The sequence below is a fragment of the Nyctereutes procyonoides genome, unplaced genomic scaffold (assembly GCF_905146905.1).
Source record: "Nyctereutes procyonoides isolate TBG_1078 unplaced genomic scaffold, NYPRO_anot_genome, whole genome shotgun sequence".
Classification (NCBI taxonomy): Eukaryota; Metazoa; Chordata; class Mammalia; order Carnivora; family Canidae; genus Nyctereutes; species Nyctereutes procyonoides.
Window position 1 is genome coordinate 2,167,624 of NW_026575118.1, and position 19,610 is coordinate 2,187,233.

The 19,610-nt window shown below is 41.0% G+C and overlaps 1 protein-coding gene across 3 annotated transcripts in view; it reads left to right on the forward strand.

The window, feature by feature from the left end:
• Positions 1-1,777: 1,777 nt before the first annotated feature.
• HECTD2 (HECT domain E3 ubiquitin protein ligase 2) overlaps positions 1,778-19,610 on the forward strand; it is a 75,314-nt gene continuing 57,481 nt past the window's right edge. For all 3 annotated transcript variants that reach the window (XR_008665593.1, XM_055334417.1, XM_055334419.1), the window contains exon 1: positions 1,778-1,964. Coding sequence is in view for 2 of the 3 variants with exons in the window: in XM_055334417.1 (XP_055190392.1) it covers positions 1,824-1,964 (141 nt within the window). In the remaining variant the exon portion in view is untranslated. The remainder of the gene's footprint in view (positions 1,965-19,610) is intronic.

Consider the following 19,610-nt stretch of genomic DNA (forward strand, 5'->3'; position numbering starts at 1 on the left):
TGCGAGGAGCCTGCTTCTCCCTCTGCTTGAGTCTCTACCTCTCTTTCTGTCTCTCATGAATAAATAAATAAATAATCTTAAAAAAAAAGAAATTAATACTAACTGCTATATTCATTCCATTGGTTGCTTCAGATGCGCTTGCTACAAATTCTGGGTTTGAAAAACATGCAACCTCATCCAACGATGCACTTTAACTAGTACTTAGTTATGCTAATAATTCTGAATTATGTAAAACAACAGGTAATTCAAACATCATCTTTGGCTTTGTCTCAGATATACTTTTGGTTCTTTTTTTTTGGATTTTATCTATTTATTCATGAGAGAGAGAGAGAGAGAGAGAGAGAGAGAGAGAAAGGGGGGGGGCAGAGACAAAGACAGAGGGAGAAGCCGACTCTACGCAGTGAGCCCCACGTGGGACTCGATTCCGGGACTCCAGGATCACACCCCCGGCTGCAGGCGGCGCTAAACCGCTGAGCCACCTGGGCTGCCCCTAGTTCTCACATTTGGATCTGGGTATCCTCGATCTGAAATTCACTCAACCTCAAATAAAATAACAAAGCCTAAAAACCTGAAGACTTGAGTGTCGAGAAATTTCCCATTTTTAATAGGCGATACAGCGCATTCTCACTCTCCCTCCTCTTAGACCTGCAGGTGTCTCCGCGGCTCCAGTAGACAGAGAAAAGGGAAAGGAGGGGGAGACCAGAAAGGAAAGGAAATCGTCTGCGTGGCTCGGCGGGCGGGGAGGGGGGAGGTGTTAATATTATGATTAAAAAGCTTTCCTCTTCAGTTTGAAAGTTCTTCCCCATATTAATGTTCTGACATTAAGGAATAGGAGACTGAGCAGCAGCGGAATTTGAGTCTGTCCATCTGTAACTTATAAAAGGAAAGGAACAAAGCAGGGATAGGAGGCAGGAAAGAGATGCAGGGGGAGAGCGAGATGTAGGCGCGTGGGGACGGGAAGGGAGAGGCGGATTTGGCAGCCGAAGGGGGGACGAAAGGAACAGGAATGGAAAGTGTGGCCTGGCCGTCCAGCCCTGCGGTGGAGAAGGTGGAGCCCACGACGTCTCACTTCCCCCCGCCCCCAGATCTTTCTTCCGTAGGTGGAGGCTCTCAGGGCATCTGGAAAGAACCGGTGGGCTAAGAAAGGAGAGGCTGTCGCCCGAGGATGCGCAGGCTCCGGGGCGCTCACCGGGGGCGGAGGGGGGCGGGGGGGCGGGGCCAGGTCGTGACCCCAAGGCGCACGGCTCTGCGGCCGCTGGGGGGCAAGGCCGCCGGCCCACGCCCGCCCGCCCGCCCGGGGCCCCAGGCCGCGGCCGCCCCGCGCTAGCCCCGCCACCCGCGCGCTCTCGCTCCCGGCGCGACCCTCGGCGGGCCTCGCCTCGTCCCCCGTGCAGACCCCCCAGCGCACGCCCCTGCTGGCCGGGTCGGCGGCAGGCGGCGAACAGCATGGCCGCCGGCGTCGGCCGCAGGGCCTCGGGTCCCAGCCCTCGTGGGCGGCCCGGCGGGCAGCGGCGGGCGGCGGACGGCGGCGGACGGCGGCACCCGCGGTCCGCGAGCCCGGGGCGGCGGCCGCGGCGCGCGGGGGCGACGGCCGGGCGGGGCATCCGGGCTCGCGCGCGGGGCCGAGCGCGGGCGCGGGCGCGGGCGCGGGCGCGGCGCGGGGCGGCGCGGCGGCGGCGGCGGCGGCGGCGGCGGTTGGAAGCGGCGGCCCAGAGCCCTCTCGCGGCCGCGGCGGCAGCAGCGCCAGCCCCACAGCAGCCCGCCCGCCGCCGCCGCCGCCGCCGCCGCCGCCGCCGCCTCGCGCTCCCGCCGCCCGGCCCGACATGAGCGAAGCGGGTCGGGTGCCCTCGCCCGCCGCGCCGCCCGAGCTGGCGGCGGCCGCTCCGGAGGACAGGAAGGGGAAGGAGCCGGAGCGCGAGAAGCTGCCGCCCATCGTGTCGGCGGGCGCCGGAGCGGCTGCGGCGGTAGGTGCGGGCGGGGGCAGCGGGGCGCCGCGACGGCTGGCGTCGGAAGGGGGCGGGGGCGGGGGGGGCGGGGGCGCCCGGCGACCCAGGCCCGACCGCGGAGCTGCTCCCAGCGGTCCTCCGCCGGCTGGCGCGGGGTGTGCCTCGTGGACAGCCGCCAGCGCTTCTCGAGCTGCACCTTCCACGAACACTGGGAAATGCTGGGGGGGGGGGGGGTCGCGTCGGCTGCCTGTTCGCGGTTATTGCCTGGGGGGGGGGGCACTTTCTCTAGGGAAGTGACCAGCGTCCTGGACTCGACATTATCAGATCTGTTGGGTGAGGACAACGTGTCAGGCAGGGGACAGTGGGTTTTCCGCGGAGGTGCCTGCCTGCCCTGCCTGCCTGCCTGCCTTTGGGGCGCGGAGATTTTCCCCCTGGAATCTCTTCGCTTTTCTTCCCCTTCCCCCCCCCCCCCCCCCCCGATTGAACAGGCTGTGCGACGAGTTTCCACTTAATTGCGACCTTTCCGTTGCTGTCAGGATAGTGGGAGGTAGATGCCTCAGTGATGGTTTTATTTTTCATAAGGCACAGACATGTGACGTAAGGTGGGGAGGCTTTTTTAACCTTTTATTTAAACTCAAGTTATCTAAGCTTCACAGGGATGATTTCCCAGCTGGATTTTCTTAAGGATTATTTGGAGAGGGCTCTGAGGCTTCAAACTACATATTGCCAGATGATGTAATGGGACAGCTCCCCCCCCCCCCTTCCCTGTTTTTACTGGTGGTTATGACTCTCGTTACTTTGGAGCACACACACACAAATTAATCTCTGATTTTTGAGATTTTTGTTTGACTTAACATTTAAATACTTTTTGAAAGTTTGCTTTCGTACATTTAAAGGCCATGACTTGTCATGCATCTGTGCTTGACAAAATAGTAAAAGTTTAGAGAACATGATACATTTTTTTTTATTCCTACTTGCAATTCATTTCTTGAAACCTCCCTCTTAAATGACTAAGAAGTTACTAAAATAGCTCACTCTTTAAAGTGTTAGGAATAATGTTTTGATTCTGTAGGTTTTTCAAAAATGTCTAAGGACTGGAAATTGTTAGAACAAGCTCTGCTTATTAAATTAGCAAAGGGTGGACAATAATAAAAGGACATACGTATTAAAATATAGCTGCAATTGAGTGGTCTATTGGAGTTGTGCGCGGTAAAGAATCACTTAGGGAAATGCGTTACAGGAATTTGTCACCCAACTTCTGCAGACTTGGTTCCTGCATTTGTACCCTAGGCTTTCAGAGTTTATTCAGGACATTCCGAACATGCAAAAAAGGCAGTGTTTTAAAAGTTCATTTCTAAATCAGTTGTTTAAAACAATGAACGTATATGCTTATAAGAAACAGTTATATGAAATGGTTTAGGTCCTCAAGTTAGCACCCTTCCCAAAATGTATTTATCTCAGTGTAACTGAAAAATTGAAGGTTTGGAATAAAAACTTGGAGAAATTGACACAATATGGACCCAGGTCTACAGACTGTTTCCTGAAGCCCTTGGAGTTTAGAGTTTTGGAGTCCAGAGTTTTTCAGAGTTTAGAAAGGCAATTTGATGCGTATGTTATATATAACATCCACAGTGAGGTCCTGGCCAACTAATTCTTTGTAGTCAAGCATGTCAGTAGCTCTGGAGTGAAATGTATGTGTGTGTTCACACCAAGTGAGGTAAAGGCAGGCTTAAGTGTTAATAGCTTCATATCAGTTCACATCAGGTTGGATTGTCAGAGTTTAGGTCAGGTATATGTTTTGTCAACATATGAGTTATAAAAACCTTTCAGTTTTAAAAGCTTATAGGATTTCAGAAGTATGAATAAAGGTTTATGGATTTTTACTACTAGCTAAACAAGAGTAGAGTCTTAGGTTTTTAAAACCTTGAATGGAAAATATGTGTTTAGCCCTCCAGAGGGCAGGAGAGTTGGGATGATGTCTGAGTTCAGCAGCAGGTGACTTGGAAGGCCTTGGTGTGGAGGAGCAGGAAAAGACAGTTTGTGGCCTGTTTGGTTGTTTTTCAGCCTCTGGTGCGGATTAGATGAAGCTTCTGGAGGTTTGCTTAGGAACCTGATTACCATCAGTAACTTTGTCTTTGGGCCACTTTAGTGATTCTTTTTTGCCCCAGGTGAACAGTTCTATGTAGACTAAGTTTATGACTCAATTAATGGGACCCTACATTATTGGCTTTTTCCAAAAATCATTCTATTACATTTTTATGGGAGTTTGGAAATAATTTATTTATCTATTTATTTATTTATTTTGGAAATAATTTAGAGTGACAACTGCCTAGCATAAGAAGAAAGCCAGGTTACGATGACCCAAATTAAGCTTGAAGACCTGGGACTATATCCTAGAAGTATAAAGAAATGTGCAAGGGTGGGATTGAGGGTGCTGGAAAAAGCAGCCCTAAAGTGATTGATTCTAAGACCACTTTAGTGTGAGGGAAGTCCATTCTAGCCTGGAAGTGCCTAACAAAATGTTCTCAAACCTGACTGACCAGCGTTTCCCTGGTGGCACATTAAAATCCTGATTCCTGATTCGAAGGTCTCACCTCAGAGCAACTGTTTTCAGCCTTTGATGCACAGTGGAACCACCTGGGGAACTTTTAGAGCCATCATTGCTCAGTTTCTATTGCAAACCAGTTGAATGAATTTCTATGGATGGGCCTTAGACTCTTTTTAATTCTCAGATGTAGCTAAGATTGAAAATTCATGCTTTATGTGCTAAATTAAGTGCTCTATGAAATCTGTATTTTAACTACATTTCTTCAAGTCTACTTAGTTTATGGAGCAACATTTGAAATCGACTGGTGAAAGGTATGGATTAAATGAAAGGCACATCAGAAATCAAGGGGGTGGGGGAATGGAGAGAAATGGTGGTTCTAGCAGTTCTAGTTAAGAGATCCTCAAGAGGCTCAAGATAGAGACCTCAGAAAACCATCAGGGTGCATGGTTTGGCCTTGTTGCTGTGGAGAGGTCCAGAGAGTTGAGGAATTGGAAGCAGGACTTGGCTACAAAGGGATGGTGATATGAACATTGAATCTACTGAGGTTGAGAGAGCGGAGGAGAATATTGTAAATTAGTTACTGATATAATCCAAAAGTTGGGGGGGGGGGAATGGTGAATAAGGAAGAAGAAAATGGTCAAAGGAAGAGTAGAAATAATAGTGGCTGGGTGGCTCAGTCGGTTAAGTGTTCGACTCTTGGTTTTGGCGCTCGAGCCCTGCATGGGGCTCTACATTCAGTGCTGACTCTGCTTAAGATTCTCTGTCACCCTCTCTCTCCCCTGGCATGAGCGAGGGCTCGTGCTCTCTCTCTCAGATAAAATAAATAAAATCTTTTAAAAAGAAAAGAAATAATAGTGGCAAGTGAGGATGAGTTTGTCTACTTCAGCATTTAAACCAGGTGAACAAGAAGAGGGAGGAGGTTCTCCACAGGATAGGTTAGCAAGGAATGAAATGGGTTCAAGCAAGAGCCAGATTTAATTAAGTCAGGAAGGTGAAGGAAAATGGAGAAAATCAATTTAGGATTTCAAAGGGAAGTTTGCCCACAACGAAGGTCAGAAGACTTGTCAAGGAGGTGGAACAGAAGGTGAGGAGGAGGAGGTTTTGAGGGCAAGCATAAAGTTTGTGAAGAGGATTTGATAGGAAGTAGCAGGCATGAGAAGTTCATATATGTTGTGTCAGGTGTGTATACGTGGGCTTCGTGAAGCCACTAGCCAAAACATTATTGAACATCTGTTATGTTTAGCTTTGGACTGGATACTACAGAAAACACAAAAACATGGTTTAAGAGAATTCCAGCCTCAGAGGAAGCAGGGCTAACACATGGAAGCATAACAAAGGAAAGCAAGTCACAATGAGCTGTAGAAACAATTTGCACTCTAGGAGACCAGAGAAAGGAAACCATTGTGTGCAGAACTAAGAAGAAAGGCCTTCAAGTAAAGGTAATTATTTAAGCCAGCTGGCCATTGGAGGATGATAGGATTTGGATGGGCAAAAGAAAGTGGGGTAAGTGATCCAGTGGGGAAAATAACATGAACAAGGCTTAAGGAAAAGCATTAGGGAGTAATACAGTGAGCCCAATGGAAGCGTGCTGGGAACTTGTGGGAGGTAAGTAAGATTGCATGGGGGCTGGAGCCAGATCACTAGGCACAGAAGTATGGACTTTTTTTTTCCCCCCTGTGGTTAGTGGGAAGCCCCTGGAGTTGCTTAAAATAGAGGAACGACAATGAAATCCACAGTAGTGGTTAGCAGTAGTTGGCCTGGAGGGGGAGGAGGAAGGGCACAAAGGAAGGAGCTTTGAGCTTTGAAGTTGGTACCCAAGGTGACGGGTGCATCCACTCAGGTGGTGGCCATGTGATAATGGAAAGAGATGGAAGAACCCATGTGATGTGGAACCTTATTAGAGAACAGAATAGAAAAGAAGGAAGATTGATACGGAAAAAGATTCTATAGTTTCCAGACAAATTCAGAGAAAAATGTTTACATCAAAAGGCAATCCAGCCAACAGCATTCCAAGTACACATATGTGTGTGTGAACTCACATAAACACTGATCATGTAGGCATTTGGAACGATCTTATATATGAAGACTCTTGTGCCCTTTGTCCATTGTGTTTTAAATAAGAGGTGAGACGGGAAAGAGTGAAGGCTGTGATGCCGTAGGTGTTTTAGGCAATTTAATAAACCACAGATGTTATAAAAATACATCATATATGTATATGTTAAATATATATAAGTAGTATACAAGCTAGTATTTGAGTACCTACTGTATGCTAAGCATCTTCCCTGTATCTCTTGCTTAGTCAGATTGCAATCAAAAACAATCACCACAACCACTATGATGGTGTGGAAGCTATTCTCATGTCACAGAAAAGGAATCCAAGAGTCACCGAGATTACCTGTTACTTGCTGAAGGGTAAATGGCTAGTAAGGAGAAAAATTTGGTTTAAAATTGAGATGTTTCTGACTCAGAAACCCATGTTCTTTCTATATACCGTATCTATGGTCAGGGCAATGTGGTTCAAAGAGCCTGCACCTAAAGCAATATTTGTTATTTTTGAGAAGAGGATGTGGTCCAGTGACAAGTTTGTTCAAAATTTTGTTAACAGAGACAGAACTATTATGGAGGAGAAGGTGTGTTCTAGGATATCTGATAGTGTCAGTTTTAATGGTATGAATGAAAGAATTTTCTATGTAAAACAAAGCGATCTCTTTAAAGAAAAATAATCAGTTTTAAGACACAAAAAGGAGGGTGATAGCTATATTAATACATATCCAGGGTGTCTCTAATTTTGAGTGGGTTGTAAAATCTGTCAATTTTTTTTAACTGCATGGCCATTATGTAGTTGCCTGCTTATTCTCTCAACTGTAACTAATTCAGGATGTTAGGACACAAGTAATTTGACTCTATGTAACAATTGGAGAAAAGTGGTCATTGTAACTTATGAACCAGGGAACCTCCAAGAGTACCCTGTAAGATACTGAACCATAGTGAGAAGATTAAATTAATATACATAGGCATTTTTTAGGACATAGTGAGCACTCAATAAATGTTGGATGATGATTTTATTATTGCTATCTTCAAACCAACCTCTGTAGCTGGAAATCTGTTTGTAAGCCAGCCAGCCCTTTCTAATTCTGTCCTGTGGCTTTGGTACTTTCCTTCCTACTGTTCTATATCAAGCCTCCAGTCCTGTACCACCCCCATCTTCCTTTTCCACTGTGGCGCGCACACACATACACACACTGAATGAGAGGACATCATGCATTCTCTGAACTCTTTGGGGCTGGTGTATGCCTGGGGTCAGATACATTTCTTTTTGAAGAGGAAAACAAATAGCTTCAAAAGGGTAGAACTAGTGTTGCGAGAGTAGCACCTTATTTTGGCATAGAGTTTGGAAATTAACTTGCTTATTTTTTGAGTTGAGGAAGACAGAGTAGAGAAAGATCAACAAGACAAATAAGGAAGTGGGTGGAGCTGAGAAAACTCTGGAAAGCTTTGATTTCCCTACTTTTTCTCCTGTTTTTGTTTTGTTTTGTTTCTAATATAAGTTTACTCTGTGGGTGAAGGATTCCTTCTTGCATTGCAAAAAGGTTAGACTAGTAAACCTTATATGAGTAACTAGTTGTTCCTAAGTTGGTATTTGTAACTTAGTAACATTTTGGTAAGCAGTCAAAAAACATGTTTTGGGGAATGATTATAGTAAATGAATATGCCTTTTAAGCATAGAAATTACTGAAATGTTACTAATTCAACTGAATTGAAAAGTCTGTAGGAAGTCTGAGCCTAGTCATTAAAGAAAGCTCTATTTCAAAATCACTTGGTTTTGATCCACATGTTTTTATTAAAGAACAGCAGATTGGTTGAGGAATTGTGATTGCATCAAATCATACATTTTTAAAATAGTATTTTACTATATAATGATAATCTATTGCTGCAATTTTTTTCTTTTCCGAGGTTGTAAAATAAGTGAATAGACTCTCCCCCATGCCACCTTGCCTTCTTGATGAGTGAACACTGAATTTTCTGAGCTTCGGGACTAACATTTCTTTTGTATTAAGTTTTCAGTTCTTTGTAAGATTAATTGCATTGTAACTTTCTTGGTGTCGAAATTTTGTTTCAGAATCCACATCCTTATTTCCTAGTCTCCTTTGAAAGAGGTGGTTTATATCACTTAAAAAGCAATTCCACTTGGACTGGTGCTACTTAGTCTGAGAGGGAAGTTCACACCTTGCAAATAGCTAACTTTTCACATCTTAATAGAAGGCTGTCCAGCAAAGTTAGCACTTCTGATTTTATAACCCAGCACCCTAATAGGGAACTGTGAAAAAAACATACAAAAAAGAAAAAGTATCTTTACCCAGTAACAGGGCCTAAAATAGTCCCCTTTGTAAATATAGTTGAGCCCTCTCATCTGATATGACCCTACTTGGTCAGTTTCTATAAAAAGTTGGTAAAGCAGACTATCTTAAATATTTTTTATTTTAGCTTAAAACATATAAATGTACTTTTTTTTTTCACCTGTCTTTTGACACACTAGCCTTCACTCAGTATCATAGGAAGCTACTTTCTGTACTTTTTCTGTGCATTATAGGTAGTCTCTGGATTCATTGATACTGAATGATACATGCATTATGCATTATATTAGGAGTACTTAACCTGTTGCTGAAATATTTATCTTTAGATTTGAAAAATAAATTTGGTGAGGTATGCTCCAAAGTATAGATTGCTATTGTCCCTATATCCATATCAGAGATTACCAAAGCAAGAAACTCAGTTTTTATTCATTTAGAGATCTCTTATGCTTTGTCTGTGGAGTATTTTATACCATATTTAAATTCATTACCTTTCCAGCAAATCCCTTCTTCCAAAAATTATGTGGGGATATTCTGAATCAGAATAATTCTCTTCTTTTTCCTAAGTTTGTATGCTATATTGGATCTAATGTAGGAAAATATGTTTTCATCTGTCTAGATGAGCTCTGTCCAGGAGAAACACAATGCGAACCACATATGTAATTTAAAATTTTCTAATAGCTACATCAAAAAGAATGAAAAAGGAGGTAAAGTTACTTTTAATATATTTTATTTAGCCCAACATATCTGGAAATTTATCATTTCAGTATTTAATCAATATAGACACTGGTTGCTCTACTTTACCTCTTTTTTTTCATACAAAGCCTTTGAAAATTGTGTATTTTACACTTACTAAATATCTGTTTGGATTAGCACATTACAAGTGCTGCATATCCCCCTCTAGCAAATGGCATATTAGACAGTGTAGATCTAGATGATATCCTCTTGTCCTCCCAAGATATCTTTAATTCATTCGTAATTTTAATTATTGTTTATCCCTATTGTAGCAGTCCTCAAAGTGTTGTCTTCCTCATCCTTACAGAGGTCCATGAGGTCGAAACTACTTTTATGATATGAAGATGTCATTTGTCTTGTCTTATTGCTACTCATTCTCCTGGGTGTAGAGTGTAGTTTACTAAAGGATACCGTGACTTGGTATTGCAACAGATTGAACACAGAAGCAGATAGAAGGATCCAGTTGTCTTCTGTGAAGTCAGTTGTTAAAAAATTGATTTGCAAAATGTAAATGCCATTCTTTTCACTAAGATTTTTTTGTTGTTTGAGAAAATATATTTTCCATAAATGGGTTTATTGTTATCTTAAAAGGAATTAATACATGCAGTAATTTTTAAGAGTGTAAAGGGATCCTGAGACCAGAAAGTTTGAGAGCCACTACCGTAACATATGTTGAATTTTCTTTGTTTGCTTTTTATTGGGCATTATTGATGACCAGTATTCTACATAAGTGTATTTTCCAACCAACCAAGTGTTATTGAACATTTTAGAATGCCTAATCGTTATTTATTGTATGGAGCATTTTCTAAAATACTTTATCTACCTCTCAGAAGATACTAAACACAATTTAACATGTCCTGTTAACTGGATCCCTGTGACAGCTTTGCATCCAGAGCTGACCTCATCACAGAGCTCTATGCAGAGTCCACCTATCTATATATTTGTAGTGTTTGTCTCTTCAGTAAGTAAAACTTCTGCCAATTGACCTTCTAAATAGCTGGAATGTAATATTAATTTTCACTTGATATGGTTTAAAATGCAAACATTTCCCAGCTTGTTCACAAAACTAGTAATTTAAAACATGTTATGAATAATTAATTTTGTAGATATAGGAATTCAATTTAAAATATTTTAATTCAGAAACTCTAAGATAGTGAGATATTATGGTTTTAAAATGTGTTTCATGATGGAACAGAGAGCCAACGTATTCTTTTATCAGTGATTGGTTTAGAATGTGAACAGAAATGTTTTATCTTCTGCAGCAGGTTTTGGGGGATAGAGGATAAGCAAGGTAAATTTTACCAGAATCCTGAATATGATGGAACTTGGTATCCAGTACAAAAGTTATCACGGAAAACCATGAATATCTGTCTTACTAGCACCTGGTGATAAATATGATAAAGGGGCGCCTGGGAGGCTCGGCTTAGTCGAGAAGGCATCTGCCTTCCACTTGGGTCATCATCCCAGGGTCCTGGGATTGAGCCCCCATCAGGCTCCCTGCTCAGTGAGGAGTCTGCTTCTCCCTCCCCCCTCTCCCTCTGCCTTGCTTATACTCTCTCTCTCTAATAAATAAACAAACAAACAATAACAAATAAATAAATAAATAAATAAATAAATAAATAAAATACATATTTTTAAGGTTTTATTTGTTCATGAAAGACACAGAAAGGCAGAGACATAGGCAGAGGGAGAAGCTGGCTCCCTGTAGGGAGCCTGATGTGGGACTCTATCCCAGGACAGTGGGATCACGACCTGAGCCAAAGGCAGATGCTCAACCATTGAGCCACCCCAGTGCCCCAAATAAAGTCTTTTTTAAAAATATGATAAATCAGAAATATAACTCAGGTGTAGTTTGATACTTAGTAAAGGTTGGAAATAGAAGTTTGTATTAAAATTTAAAATAAGATTGGCAATATTATATATTAACAATAGCAGAACATACTCTAAGTATTTGTCTATATTTTTTGAAATTATTTATGACTATGAATAGTCAAAGAGACCACTGAGGTCCATTTTAAGTACTTGTGAAATATGATCTTTGATTAGTTACGTAATTAGTACATGAAATTTTTCTGCTATTTGTTGAACCTTTGCCTAGAGAGTCAAGTCTATTATTTATTATGCCAGGTTTAAATATTTTTGAGGGTTTTTTTTTCTTCAATGAATTCTTGATTTTTTTTTTACCCCCTGTGTTCCCTATTTGTGCTTATCCTCAATCTGTAACAGCTGGTTAGGTATTCTGCTACTCTCTATTCTTCAACACATCCAGCCCACTGCTTGTAGGCTGGCCACATTCCAGGGCTTCATCCTTAGTGTTCTTCTGCTGTAGGACTCATAGATTGCATTTCCAAAACTCCTCAGGAAACCAGATGTAATAAACTGTGGTAGATCCAATTCTTAGAAGACTCAGTAATGTTCTCTAACCTTCAATTTAGTCTGATGTTTGATGTCAGTACCCAATAGCTTCTTGAGTTCATTCTCTATTTTTTAGTTTACCATGGCCAAACAATGCTGCCCTGTTTTTCTCTTGTGAAAGTATTAGGTTATGTGTAAGATTTCTCTTCTATGAGCTAGTCTGAGGCAATGGCAGTTTTGCAAGTTTGCTTTTATTAATCATCTGTAGTGTGCTGTCAGCCTCTGAAATTGTACATGATTGTTTCATGTCATTTCAAGTATAAAGTATCGGGAACATAGCCATCTTAAAAGACTTACTAGACCAAGGATTTTTCCCCATTGTCTTGTAAGGTTTTTGTTTTTTAATACAAGGAACAGAAAGCCAGCCCATATATGCCTCCCTTAGGAAAAGGGGGGTTTATTGGAATGATACACACACATAGATCAGAACCAGAGAGCAAACTGGAACAGAGATTGGCTGCTCTCTGTACCTCTGCTGTTCTCTCACTCTTGGGCGGGCACTCGTTTCCATATTCCTTCATTTAAAATCTGGAAAGACCTCTTTCTGATTACATACTAGAAAGCATCAATGCTCTTTATGCCAGGCCACCTAACATGTGGCCACCCAGGCTACAGATGGCTGCCTTCTGGTTGAGTGCCTATCTCTGCTCCCATCTGTGGCCATTCCTGCACAAAGAATAGCAGTAATGCTGTGGGGACCATAGAAGCAAACATTGGGTTTGGCAGCCATGAAATATGCTCAGTGTTACCTTCCCTCAAACCTTTGTCCCCTTCCAGCCATTTAGCCTTTCTCCTCTTCTGTAAAACTTCTGGACAGAGCAATCCTTGCTCTTTGCCTGCATTTCCTAATTTCCCAGTCATTCACTAGTCCAGTTCATATAGTTTCTGCCACCAGCATTCTACTGAATCTGTTGTCTCCAGTGTCCCCAAGATTTCACAGTTGATCATTCTAGTAGGCACATTTTAGACCTAACCAGTCTCCATTCTTTAACATTATCTACCCATTTCTCTTGAAACTTGATCCTCCCTTCATTTGTAACACATCACCTTTTCTTGGATTGCACATCTCTTTGGCTATTGATTCTTTATCTTCTTTGTCAGCTCATATCATACATGCCTCAGAGATACTCCAAGTTCAATTCCAGACCACTGCGATAAAGCAAGTGTCACAATAAGTGAGTCAAATGAAATTTTTTTCATTTCCCAATACATATAAAATTATGTTGGTACTATACTGTAGCTTATTAAGTATATAAAAGCATAATATCTTGAGAAAAAATGTACATACCTTAATTTAAAAATGCTTTATTGCTTTAAAAAATGCTAACCATCATCGGAGCATTAAGTCATAATTTTTGTTTTGTTTTGTTTTGTTTTTTGCTAGTGGAGGGCTTTGCCTTGATGATTGCTGACTGATCAGGGTGGTGATTGGTGAAGGTTGGGGTGGCTATGGCAGTTTCTTAAAATAAGACAATGAAATTTGCTGTATCAATTGACTCTTCCTTTCACAAATGATTACTCTGTAGCATGTGATGTTGTTTGATAGCATTATATCCACAATAGTACTTCTTTCCAAATTGAAGACAGTTGTTTCAAACCCTGCCTCTGTTTTATCGACTAAGTTTATGTTGACATTTCAATAGTCTTTACCAGGACTAGATTTCATCTCAAGAAACCACTTTCTTTGCTCATCCATAAGAAGCAACTCCTCATCTGTTGAAGTTTTATCCTGAGATTGCAGCAGTTCAGGCACATCTTAGGCTCCACTTCTAAATCTGGTTTTCTTGCTATTCCTACCACATTAGCAGTAACTTCTCCACAGTAATCTTGAACCCCTTAAAAGTCATCCATGAGGGTTGGAATCCACTTCTTCCAAACACCTGTGAATATTGATATTTTGACCTCTTCCCCTGAGTCACAGATTTTCTTAATGTCATGTAGAATGGTGAATCCTTTCCAGAAGGTTTTCATTCCAGAAGGTTTTCATTTGACTTTGCTCAGATCCATCAAAGGAATTCCTATCTAGGGCAGCTACATCCTTATGAAATGTATTTTTTAAATATGACTTAGAAGTCAAAATGACTCCTTGATCCATGAGCTACAGAATGGATGTTGTGTTAGCAGTATGAAAACAGCATTCAGTTCATTGTACATCTCCATCAGCGTTCCTAGGTGACCAGGTGCATTGTCAGTAGCAGTAATATTTAGAAAGACATCTTTTTTCTGAGCAGTAGGTCTCAACAGCAGGCTTACTCAGTAAACCATGTTGTAAACAGATGTGCCGTCACCCAGGCTTTATTATTCCACTATTAAGAGTACAAGCAGAATAGATCTAGCATAATATTTAAGGGCTCTAGAGTTTTTGGAATGGCCAGTGAGCATTGGCTTCAACTTAGAATCACCATCTGCATTAGCCCCTAGTAGAAAGGGAATCAGCTTGTCTTTTGAAACCAGGTATTTATTAACTTCCCCTTTCTATGAAAGTTTTATAGTTTACGTGAATCTTCTTCCAATACGCTATTTTGTCTACACTGAAAAACTTGTTTAGTGCAGCTGGCTTCATGAATTAGCCAAATCTGGATAACTTGTTACAGCTTCTATATCAGCATTTGCTGCTTCCCTTGCACTTTTATGTTATGGAGATGGCTTCTTTCTTTACACCTCATGAAGCACCTTCTGCTGGCTTCCAACTTTTCTGTAGCTTCCGCACTTCTCGCATCCTTCATAGAATTTCAGAGAGTTAGAGTCTTGCTCTGGATTAGGTTTTGTCTTTTTTTTTTTAATTTTTATTTATTCATGATAATCACACACACACAGAGAGGCAGAGACACAGGCAGAAGCAGGCTCCATGCACCGGGAGCCCGACGTGGGACCCGATCCCGGATCTCCAGGATCGCGCCCTGAGCCAAAGACAGGCGCCAAACCGCTGCGCCAGCCACCCAGGGATCCCTGGATTAGGTTTTGTCTTAAGGGAAATGTTGTGGCTGGTTTGATCCTCTATGTGGACCACTAAAACTTTCTCTGTATTAGCAGTAAGGCTATTTTGTTTTCTTATAATTTGTGTGTTCACTGGAGTAGCACTTTTAATTTCCTTCAAGAACTTTTCCTTTGTATGCACAACTTGGCTGTTTGGAGCAAGAGGCCTAATTTTCACACATTTCATACATCATCATATCTTCTTCCCTAAGCTGAATCACTTCTAGCTTTTGATATAAAGTGAGAGTATGCAACTCTTGACTTCATTTGAATACTTTAGAGGCCATGGTAGGGTTTTTAGTTGGTCTAATTTCAATATTGTTGTGACTCAGGGAGTAGGGAAGTGGGAGAGGGAGAGAGATGGGAGAACAGCTGGTCATGAAGCAGTCAGAACACACACACTTAATCAAGTTTGCCATCTTTTATGGGTGTGATTTGTGGAAACAATTACAATAGTAACATCAAAGATCATTAATTACAGAATAATAATAATAATGAAAAAGTTTAAAATATTGCATGAATTATCAAAATGTGACACAGAGACCCAAAGTAAGTAAATGCTGCTGGAAAAGTGGTGCTGATAGATTTCTTGATCCAGGGTTTCCACAAAACTTCAATTTGTAAAAATGCAGTATCTGTGAAAAATAAAGTGTAATAAAAGGAAGTGTGTCCGTATTTCCCACAGTTCTGTCCTTATATTAGTTTTGTATAACAGTTACTATGTGACAGTGGCATGATGATAACCTTGTCAATTAGGAAAAAAATCCATTATTTTGGCACAAGAAACATGATTTTACCTAGTGTGCATTGATTCCTTTTCCGGTCACTCGCAAATCATATTCTTATAAAACCAAGTCTAGAATTTTCGAGTTTTTACATATTCTTAAGTCATACACCCTCTTGTTTATCATGAGGTGTCAAAGAGTGCCTGTTCTCTTGAACTTTGAAATAAAGCATTTTATATTATTTATTTTGTAATTGACAGAAACATTTTGTGATTCTTACTATGCTTCACATTTGGAACTGAAGTAACTGTTATATCATGCCATTTCTTTGGCCCAGCCTTTCATGACTCCTCATTCCTTATTCCTGTTGTCTTGGTTCTTCAGACTTTATGTTCTCTGATAGGCCTGGTTTAGCTTTTAGTATTACTTCCTTCTAGCCTCTTCCTTACACTGCTGACAGAATAATTTTGCTAGGTTACAGATATTATCATGTCACACCCTGCTTAGAAGTCCTCAGTGATTTTTCCCTTTTCTCCTTCTAGCACATCATTTCTACTCCATGGCTTGAGGGCTTCATGATGTGGTTTCTGCCTTTCAGTCTCATCTCACTGGGCCATTCTCCCTATCTGATTCTCTGTTTCAACTACACTGCTCCCTAAATCCTGTTGTTGCTCAGTCCTAGATAGCAGTTAACTGTTTCTGACAGTTATCAATGAAAAACAACACTGCCCTTGGTATATTAAATTATTGCAGATATTTAAAGCTAAGTCGGCAAAGCTACATAACTGAGAGGCTATATTCATTGATCTCATTTCACAAATTGGTTATTTTATTAATTACTATTTATAAATGAAATATAATTCATCAAATTTGGCTTTTGTTCCCACTAGTATTAAGATGTTCTATAGAACAAAACATACAAGTAAGCAAACATGGCCCTAGTAGTTAACAAAATTTTTAAGTATCCTCATATTTATAGTAAGGAATGATTTACTTTTTCAAATGTATAGTTTATTTTGATTTTCTTTTTCTTTTTTAAGATTTATTTATTTATGATAGACATAGAGAGAGAGAGAGAGAGAGGCAGAGACACAGGAGGAGGGAGAAGCAGGCTCCACGCTGGAAGCCTGATGCGGGACTCGATCCCGGGACTCCAGGATCGCACCCTGGGCCAAAGGCAGGCGCTAAACCGCTGAGCCACCCAGGGATCCCCCTGATTTTATTTTTCTAATCAACATACTTGTTCTGTGAATTTGAGTGTATTGCTATAATTTACCAAGAAAAATACTGGATATCACTGTCTTATTATCGCATTCCCCAGTTTTCTCTTTCCTCAGGAATCTGTTAGAGATTAGAATTGATTGTTAAATGGATTTGTTGATTGAATTAGTTATTTTTTATTATTCAGAGAATCCACAAGTGAACTAAGCAATGTTCTTTAGGAACTTCTTTTATTGAGAAGGGGTAGAAGAAGCAGGAGGAAAATAAAGTATTGAGTCTTTCCTAGATTGCTAGGACCTAATTTCCTTAAAATACACTTAAGTTTTTCTCCTTATGTTGATTTCCTCTGCTTACGTGAATTGCTTCTAAAGCTATAGAATTTTCATTCAGCATATATCTGTAAAAATCTAGAGTAGCCACAAAGTGTTGCGTAAACAGGCTGATACGTGTAACATACCTACTGTCACAGGATAAACTCTTAATAGTGATAGCTACTATATGGAGAGATTGATATATGGTTATTTAAGGGTACAGACTTCAGGGTCATTCAGAGCTTGAAATCCCACTTACCAGCTCTGTGAACTTGGGCTTGGTCCTTCAGTTTCCTTATTCGCATAGTGAGGTATAAATACATATCTCAGAGGAATGGTATATTAAGGTACTTAATATAACACCATGCCTATATAGCAAATAGTCAATAAGTGAATTATTTATTATAGGCATTTGTTGAGCCACTCATCACATTGTAGGTTTTGTACAGGACTCTAAATGATACTGTTTATGATTGTGGTACCAGATTCATATATTACATCTATTAGAAGATTATTTTAGTTGGGCAACATGTCTAATAGACTGGCTCATGTAGACTAATCCTAACACGTAAATACTAATGAGTCTTCACTGAACCTAAATCTAGTCAGTAGGCAAGCAAAGTTTATACTTGTGGTCCTATGAAAATGAATCAGATGATCCCACATTATCTATAAGAGAGTCGGGAATGTGGGAGAGTCAATCCTTGGTAATCGTGAATGTTTCTGCTACATGGTATATGAGCTAATTCTGAAAAGGCAAATGGAAATCAGTGAATTAGGAAGGAGGAGAGGAAAAGGAAACTATTCTGAAAGCAAAGAAATTACCTTTAGAGTAAAGGAGTGAATATCAGGGAAGTAGTTATGTTCTATTAAGCATCTGTAAGCTAGAAAGATCTAGAGCTAGGAATAAAACCCTGCGGTAGCTCCATAATTGAATATTGCCCTCATAATATTTTACTTATAAAGTACAGATGAATTACATGTTATGGACTATATAGTTACTGTTTTGTGGAAAGTACGCTAATGGATAGATTCTGTGCTATAGAAAGATTGTGCTGTTATATGCACCTAAGGATCCCTAAGTGCTTTGCCTTATCTTTTTTTTTTTTTTTTATCCCATCTCCTGTTTAACCCAACCCACCCCCCCATCCATCTCCCTTCTGGTAACTGTCAGTTCTCTATAGTTAAGAGTCTGTTTCTTCGTTTGCCCCCCCTTCTCTTTTTGCCCTTTGCTCAGTTATTTTGTTTCTAAAATTCCACATATGAGTGAAATCAGTGGTATTTGTCTTTTTCTAACTTGCTTCACTTAGCATAATGCTCTCCAGCTCTATCTACATTGTTGCAAATGGCAAGATTTCACTCTTTTATGGCTGAGTAATACTCCTGTGTGTGTGTATACCACATTTTCTTTATCCATTCATCAGTCGGTGGACATTCAAGCTCTTTCTATAATGGAATTAGTATTTTTGTATTCTTTGGGTAAATACCTAGTAGTGTGATTGCTGGATCATTGGGTAGTTCTGTTTAACTTTTTGAGGAACATCTATACTGCTTTTCAGAGTGGCTGCACCAATTTGCATTCCCACCAGCAGTGCAAGAGGGTTCCGCTTTTTCCACATCCTCGCCAACACCTTGTTTCTTGTTTCGTAGATTTTAGCCATTCTGACCAGGTGTAAGGGAATAGCTCCATTGTAGTTTTGATTTGCATTTCCCTCATGATAAGTGATGTTGAACATCTTTTCATGTGTCTGTTGGCCATCTGTATTCTCCCTTGGAAAAATGTCTATTCATGTCTTGTGCCCATTTTTAGTTGGATTATTCATTTTGGGGGTGTTGAGTTTTAAGAGTTCTTTATAGATAGATTTGGGTACTAACCCTTTTCAGATATGTCATTTGCAGATATCTTCTCCCATTCTATAGATTGCTTCTTAGTTTTGTTGATTGTTTCCTTGCTGCACAGAAGCTTTTAATCTTGATGAAGTTCCAGTAGTTCAGTTTTGCTTTTGTTTCCCTTGCTTCCAGAGATGTGTGTAGTGATGGGCAGCCCCGGTGGCTCAGCGTTTTAGCGCCGCCTTCAGCCGAGGGCCTGATCCTGGAGACCCGGGATTGAGTCCCACGTCAGGCTCCCTGCATGGAACCTGCTTCTCCCTCTGCCTGTGTCTCTGCCTCTCTCTCTCTCCCTCTCTGTGTCTCTCATGGATAAATAAATAAAATCTTAGAGAGAGAGAGAGAGAGAGAGAGATGTGTGTAGTGAGAAGTTCCTGCTGAGGCCAAATACGTTGCTGCCTGTGTTCTCTAGGATTTTTATGGATTCCTGCCTCACAGTTATATCTTTCATCCATTCAAATTTATTTTTGTGTATAGTGTAAGAAAGTGGTCCA